Source organism: Belonocnema kinseyi, chromosome 3, assembly GCF_010883055.1.
Source record: "Belonocnema kinseyi isolate 2016_QV_RU_SX_M_011 chromosome 3, B_treatae_v1, whole genome shotgun sequence".
Taxonomy (NCBI): Eukaryota; Metazoa; Arthropoda; class Insecta; order Hymenoptera; family Cynipidae; genus Belonocnema; species Belonocnema kinseyi.
Window position 1 is genome coordinate 49,961,015 of NC_046659.1, and position 8,452 is coordinate 49,969,466.

An 8,452-nucleotide genomic window follows, 5' to 3' on the forward strand; every position below is an offset into this window, starting at 1 on the left:
TTTGCTTATTTATTGTTTATTTGAGGCCTAAATATTTGAAATTATGATAAAAGAGAGAAAAAATTACTTATCTTTAAGTCGGTTCTCGGGTTTTCTATTATCTGCATAACGAAACACAATTTTAAAAAGAACAAATATTCAAATTTAGAATTTTCTATTTGGGGTTTTCCCATTCTGAAAACACTAATATGATTATGAGTCTCTGCAAGAAGGATAAAAGTTTTCGTCAAAAAAGGACACCTTAAATACTGTGTTATGTTAAGTTCAAGATGTTTACGATTTCGCTGAATTCATTCTGGATGTCAGGATTTGATTTTTTCGGTTCAAATAGCCCATACCAATAAAACAGTTTCTAAATATTAAATATTTAAGGAAATGAATTTCTTAGGAACTTAATATACAAAAATTATAAGAACATGGATATAAATAATAATAATAATAGGAAGTATAACTCCTAAAAAACATTTAATTGTATTGCTAAGAATAACTATAATAACAATAATAATAATAATAATAATAATAATAACCTTTGAAAACATTGTCAGTTAAGAAATACCTTTCTTATAAGTTTCACAATTGAAAATAACAAAATCACTTATTTTAACAATGACAACTTGTCCTTCTGTAAGTGGCAACGAAGAACATTGTCCATCTAGTATCTATGACAAATTCTCATAATTTTAATGAATGAATTTTTATATCATAAGTTTCGTTCACTAGAAAGGTGTCGGTAATATATAGCCCTGCTTACCCTATGTTTCACCAGTGAACAATATAATCTGAAATCTAATTTTGGAAATAAATTAATATTTTGAGTGTATTACCTTTTTCTTCTGGGGTTTCTTCGTCCTCCTCGTCACTTGACTCATCAAAAATTTTTGGCTTCGAACCTTTCTCGAGCCTGGAAATAAAAACAGTCTTTTCAAAATGATGGTATGCACTATTCAAATTCTGGGAATGAAAATATGGGGCCATTCACAAAATACGTGATACTCAAGTCTTTTTTTATATGCTCCCCCCCTCCCCCGTATATTGCGCAATATTTCTTTGACGCCTACTTGAAAATTACGTGTGAATTGAACCCACCCCCCTCCCTTCTAAAAATAAACAACGTGCTGAAAATTTCGACCCACTTTTTAATTATGAATAGATGGCAAAAATAATATGTGTAAGCGAAGTATACATTTTAATCGAATGTCGAACTATATATTTATTTCAAATGACGATATCTCCAGAATGGCTAACCGCAGTCAATTTGTTTTAATTCAGTATAATGTGGCGAATGAAGTGAGTTTTGAACATTATTGTGTAGGAGACATCAAAAAATGATCTTATACAACTCTTACGGTACCGAAATTTCGGTACAAATATTTATATGCCTGAACAAAAATCCGGCTATTCATACCGAAATTTCGGTACAAATAGCCCCTTTTCCAGCTCACTCTAATCGTACGGAAAAAATCCGACAATTTGTAACGAAATTTCGGCACGCGTAGCCACGGCCTTATTTATTTGTATGTATTGTATGCTCTATAAGTAAATACATAAATAAACAGCAAACAAAAAATTAATAAAAACTTTTTGCATTTCAATAAAATAATTTGAAGCAGTTGGAACTGATTCGGAATGAAATCCTAGGTCGAAACTTGCTAGGGCCTGATTGGGCTGAGCTGATTAAAATGTATAAGTGAAGAAATCATGTGATAAAGAACTTTTACTTCTCCGCCTCCCCTATGAGTATTGTCTATTTCGTGAATGGCCTCCATATCTTTTAAAAATTTAGTCATGGTTACATTAGATTATTGTTAAATTATTGTATTAAAATTAATTACTTTCAATTTGAAAAATATAGATGTGAATTTAAATTCGAATCAATGGTTTCTTAAATTAAGAAATTTAAATATGTCAAGTTCGCTGTTTGTCATGAATATTTAAAATTCATTAATCAATTTATCGATTATGCAATGTTTATAACCTCTCATTATGACACTCAAAATGCAGAAACATGCAATAAAATAAATGCATAACGGATTATCAAGCTAGAGATTTGAAACTGGAGCAAGATAAGTAGAGGATATCACAGGCGAGGAAAGAAAAAAGTAACAACAGAGCTAAGAAATACAAAGAAGGTCATATTATGCATTACGTTATTCAGAAAGTTAGTATAAAAAACTCTCTTTATGCTGTTTTACTTGTTCCAAAAATAAAGTGAATAACCTTAAATATATACATTTTTCCAAACACTTAAATAGCCGAAGACATCAAGTCAACATTTTCTAAAATGCTCAACGAAGTGTTAGTTTACATTATTCTATTGTATTGTATATCTCGAATTTAATAAGTTATTCCCAAATGAGAGCAATATTATATAATATAAATATTAAGAGTAATATTCGGATGGCTACTTTTAAAGTGAAACACATTTGTAAAAATTCTTATCTCTGAAATTGACATATTTGTAGTAGATGTGGCGTAATATAATCCTCACTTCTAATTAAGCTCACTATTTTAATTAATAATTGCAAAAGCTGACAGAATAAATTTCAGGAGAAAATTTATTTAGAAACAAAGTTGAACACTTACAGAGCCTACAGATAATAATGCTTCAAATTTTTTAAAAGGTTTAAATGGCGTAGCATAACTCTAGGGCGGAGAACCCCCCCTCCCCCACATAATTTGATATATTATTTTTCGTTAAAGAATAAATAAATAAATGGTTTTCAATTTAATATTGTCTCCTTACATATTTTACCACCGAAAGAAACTGTTTGTTAATAATAATTTTAGTTAACGAATAGGATAGGAGTTTCGTTTTGTATCGTTTAAGGTACATTTTTTAAATAAGAAAAATTGAATTTCATATCATACTTTGATGCAACTGCACTCGAGTCCAACTGATCAATTTCGTGATCGTTAACTCCCTCGTAATTATATGGGGTTTTTGGTTCGTCAATTTTCATGTGGCCGTAATCCTTCTCGGCCGGATGTAAAGTTGCTATGATGTTCATTTCGTCCCATTTTGTCTCTTTATTCGCTCTGAAACACAATTTAAAAGTTTCAATATGTTTCACGTCAATATTATTGACTTAGATGGAAGATAACTTATACATAGGTATATATTACATACAACGGCTTCTACCTCCCACCCACTGTCAGTGTTCCCCTAATACTTCTTCTGGCATTGAATGGGCAATTGATTTTTCCGACTTCCATATACAAATGTAGGGCGGCAGCAGCAACTTACGAACGTTTACAAATCGGCCAGATGTTTCAATTTTCTATTTTTCAGAACAATTGCCACACACTCAAGAGCGTGTTTAAATTGATAATTACTTTTCTTAACATTACATTCGCTTTAAAAATTTTCTAGTAATTTGAGGAATATTCCAGAAACTGTTGTACCGAATAATTTGGTTTGAAAAGTTGAGGGTTTTGAAAACTTCTACATTAAAAAAATTGTCATAAATTGAAGGTATCGAAGAACGTAAATGTTATCATTATTGTAAGTAATTGTAATGTGATTTCAAAGTAATTGCAATAATTTACAAAAGATGTTGTCTATACTGTCTAAAACTGCGGTACTCCACCTGGTACCAAAAATCAAAACTATAAATAGTAGCTAGAATTTAAAACATGCATTTTAATTTGTGCATAAAGGTGTAATTACCATTTTTCTGATGAGGTTAAAGCAATTATTGAATAAAAAAAGTCTTTATCGAAAATTAAGTATTTCATATGGAATTTTCTTTTTTATACAGTGAAAAACACATACCTCGAAAAAAATGTTCACAAAAACAAAACAAAAATGTTGCACTATTTATTATAAATGGTAACACATTATAAGATTAAATGAACTTATTTGGAAACAAACATAATTTAAAAGAATATTTTTGTTAATTTATACATTGAATATTCACTATTCAATCAAATTAAACATAAAAATGAGGTAAAATTTTGCATCACACTGTAAAATAATTTTTTGTTGTTGAGACAAACATTGTTGACAAGAAATGTATTTTTTTTAATGGATAAAATCTAGGTAAGAGGAACAATTCTTGGTACCGTAGTCCTATTATCGGCGTAACAAAATCCGAAGTTAATTTATTTTATTTTAGGTACATACTTCATTCTATTGAATAATTAATATATGCATTACATATCAAAATTGATAGTAAAATTAAATTAATTAAGGCAAAACATACTAAAAAAATGTATCCTTTATGAAATCAGAGAGGCGTGCTAACAATGGGGGGGGGGGGAATTGATGCTCTTACCCAATATTCCGATAAGATGGAAATACCATTTAAAATAACGAATTTTTGCCTACATTTCGTGAACATTGAAACTCACTTCTTCAGGGTTAAAAGTTTTAGGTTAGCCATGAAGAAGTGAGCTGCAATGTTCACGAAACGTCGGTAAATATTCGTAGTTTTGTACAAGATTCGATCCTGAAATGTCTCTTTTTATCATAATGAATCATCGTGAAAGCATTAAATCTATTACAATTTGAAACACTTCGTTTCCTATAAAGACTTATTTTTAATGTTATAAATCATTCTTCCAAACTCCACAAAACAATCATAAAAACACTTTTATGCAAAAATTAAAATGCATCTTTAAAATTCTACATATTCTTTTTATTTCAGATTTCTGGCACTAGATGGTGAAATGAAGAAATTGAGAAATTTGTTTACAAAAATTTGTAAACTATTTTGACAACATAAAGATAAGCTTGAATGCGTTATTTCTAAAATAATTTTAGACAAGAATATGCATATAGTTTCAATTAATTTCACAAATCAGTACAAATTATTTTTCAAAACTCTGCAATCCTTGTTAAATGGGATTTTAAACACAGACCAAAAAAGAAAATACGATAAATCCTATATTTTTAAATCACAGAAATCGTATGTGCAATACATTGTTAAACTTTAAAAAACCCATTCCTTTTTAAGTGAACCAACTACCCTATAACGACTTGAAACACAGTCTGAGTTAAAGATAGGCCAGTATTTAAGAGAATTCAATGTTATGAAGATGTAATTTTGCCTATAAGAAGGAGAGGCAACTTTGCTCGAATCTTTCATATTTATTAGAGACAAAATTAGGAAGTAAGATTGATGTTTCCAGTAAGAAAATTCTTAAGGGTAGGAATGAAATTTAAAGTGTTATTACGTTTAATATCTCGTTCAAGTATTTTTAAGCTCTTAAATTTGAAAATATACCTAAATTAAATAAATGTTTCAAAAACCAAAAATATAGGTTTCGATTAGGTTTTAAACAAACTGTATTTTTGATTCGTGTAACTTTCTGACATTTTATAAACTATACTTTCATCGAATTAAATGACCAAGTATACTGTCAATAATTTTATACTTATTTATGGAAATACATAGTTACTTACTCAGAAACTAAAAACAACATTAAAGGTAGGGTGCGGTGGTTGAAATCAAAGTGTCATTGTAGACTACTTAATGATTTACTTTATAAAAGGTAACAGAGAATGTTATTTTGCTCTCAATTAAGAAACAATCGAATATTTATTAACACTAAAAATAAGATTTTGTACTTGGAAAAGTTCGATGGTGCTTAAGAAAACCTACTTTTACATTTTAAGAGCACTTGTAGTCGACCATCCAATTATATCATAATGACTTACATTCTGAAATTTTCTTTAAGAAATAAAGGTTTAAATTGTCTAACGTTTTATGACCCTTGTATGCAATAATATTATACTGGCCCGAAAATAGGATTCTACCAAAAAAGAGATCGGTCGACTATAATAATATAACAGATTTTATGCACTTGACAAAAATGTTTTGGTTTTCTTTCATCTTTTCATATTAGATGGAAATGTCTCCTGATGGAAATATGAGAAGAGTAAGAATGTAAATAAATCGAATTTTAGAAACAAAAGTAGAGTGTCGACAGGTAGAAATATAATCTCTGTAGTGAGGACAAACCGATTTGGCCTTACTCTAATGCGAATAACGCATGGCGAGGAAATACTATTTATAGTGAAGTGTCAGGTTATGGTATTACTATGTTTTGAAGGTGAAGTTTGACAGGTTGCATTATTATTTACCTCGGTGCCTCTTGGTTGTCAAAGCTGCTAGACGTTTTTAGAATTCCTTTAGATGGACGTTTTCCCAGATTTTCTGCCATTCTTGAAGATAAGAAGAGATTCGAGATTATGGCTAAATTACATGAGTCCCTTCCGGATAATTTTAAATTTGATGCGTTCCCATTCCGGGAAGTTCGATCACCTGTATCGAAGGAGGAAGAGAGGTAGGTAATAGACAGGTAACGTAGAGCCTTTTTAATATGCCAACTTCAAGAGAAACTTGGAACTTGGAAGAACTTGGACAACTGGAGATCTTGGAGATGGAGATCACCTGATCTGACACACATTTCACTGCATTTTTAGCTGACTTCTCGATTATCGTCCATCGTGCACTTCAGCGCCTCTTAAGGTCGGTGCAAATGTATTTACTATAAATACCTACCTTACCGACATTTTTCGTTCTACTTGAGCGATCAAACAGGGCGGCCCATGGACATAGGAAACACGGGACAAGGATATAATATTTTTGCCCTGTAGTAAGGGACGCGCCATGTGGCCATGTGGCGGGGGAAAATGGAACGGAAGTCGGAGCCAGCGGTAGAAGGCGCGAGGTATCCAAACGCCAATAAATAATATACCTGAATCGTGTATTCAATCGGATAGGGAAAATCAAAGTTATTAATAGTTTTGAAGTTAAAAAATAGACAGTAGTGATATGTATGAAATAAAAAATTGAATTAAAAAAAAAACAGTATTATGAACCCAAACACCTGCAAAACACGTAAAAAATGAAAATTTTGAACAATTTAAAGTATGCAGCGTGAACCCACAAGATTAGTAGAAGAAGTTATTAAATAAAAGGGAATAGTAATAGAAATTCGCACTGTAAATAAATTAATAACCCGCTATGTAACTCACGCAGTAGGAATAAATATAAAAAGGAAAAAACTGTAGCTATTTGATTATGTGAAGTAAACTATATACGAATGTTAGCGCCTAAGGAAAATGCTCCTAAAGCTGCAATAATTATTTTAATATCGTAAGGTACTTAATTACATACGTAATTAACACATTAACAGAAACGTTTTAAGTTTATTTTTCTACCAAGAATGACGAATTTTCAAGAAAATTCTGAACGTCCAAATACTGTATGAAAACAGGTGAATTCGTTTCCAAATAGTTCAATTTTTAACGAAAAAAGATCGCTTTTAAAACAAAAGGATTAATTTTTACCACAGTTAAAAAATAAAAAAATTGAATTATTAAGTAAAAAAGTCATTTTTCAATTTGAAATATCAATTTTCAACAAAAGTAGTAGAATCGAAATTTCTTTTAAAGAAATTGGTTTTTGACAATCAGAAAAGGAATTTTTTTAAATAACTGAATCCTTAATGAAAAATATGAATTTCAACTAAGAATATTAGTTGTCTACCAAAAACTACGAATTTTCTACAAAATCTAAAAAGTTTCAAACAAATTTATAATTTTTATCTTAAAAATATCATTTTTTAACCAAAGTAATAGAAGTAGATTTTACCATTTTAGAACTTAATTAAAAAAAATATATAGAAATTTGAAGAAAATAGTTGAATTTTCAATCAAAAAGGTTCGCTTTAAACCGAAACAGATGAGTCTTCAATTATGAACTTAATATTCAACGAAAAAATGGGATGTTTAAGTTTTTAGTTAAAAAAATAATTTTCAATTTTAAGAAGTGTAATTAGAAAAAATATCTGAGTTCTCTACCAAAACAGTTTGTAATTAAAAATATAAATAAATTTTTAACCAAAAATGGAAAGTTAAATCTTCACTTCAATAAATTAATTTTGAAAAAATAAGAATTTTCCAAAAAATTGTTGAATCCTCAATCAGCAATATGAATTTTCAAACAAGAAGATTAATTTTCTACTAAATAAGACGAATTTCTCATAAAATCCATAAATTTTTAAACAATTAGTTAGTTTTTCACTAAAAATTATCACACTTTATTTGAAAATTTTAATTTTCTACCAAAAATGTCATAGTTGAATTTTCTGTTAAAAAAATTAATTTTCACAAAAAAAACAGTGTTATAAAAATTATTTCAAAGGAGATCGAATCCATTTAACATTAGGCAGGTTCTGCACTTCAAGTCGCTGAATCAATCAGGAAGGGAATTATGTTGTTTTTAGATTAAACTTTAAGAGAACTATTTTGTCGTTATAAAAAAAATTCTATGCTAAAAAGATTAATTTTTAACCAATGAGATTAATGTTTAACAAAAAAGACGAACTTTCATCCAATTACTTGATTTTTAAACTATAAGAGAACAGTTAAAAAAAAATTTTTTGTTGACAATGTTCAAAAATTTAGTTGTATTTTTTTCTGTCTTGACTAAAATTGTTTATT

At 29.2% G+C, this 8,452-nt stretch overlaps 1 protein-coding gene across 1 annotated transcript in view; it reads right to left on the bottom strand.

The window, feature by feature from the left end:
* LOC117168917 (protein phosphatase inhibitor 2) overlaps positions 1–6,452 on the bottom strand; it is a 24,400-nt gene extending 17,948 nt beyond the window's left edge. The window contains exons 1-3 of the mRNA XM_033354874.1: positions 6,086–6,452; positions 2,869–3,036; positions 825–901 (exon numbers count right to left, since the gene is read on the bottom strand). Coding sequence (XP_033210765.1) covers positions 825–901; positions 2,869–3,036; positions 6,086–6,165 — 325 coding nt within the window. The 5' untranslated portion in view covers positions 6,166–6,452. The remainder of the gene's footprint in view (positions 1–824; positions 902–2,868; positions 3,037–6,085) is intronic.
* Positions 6,453–8,452: the final 2,000 nt, after the last annotated feature.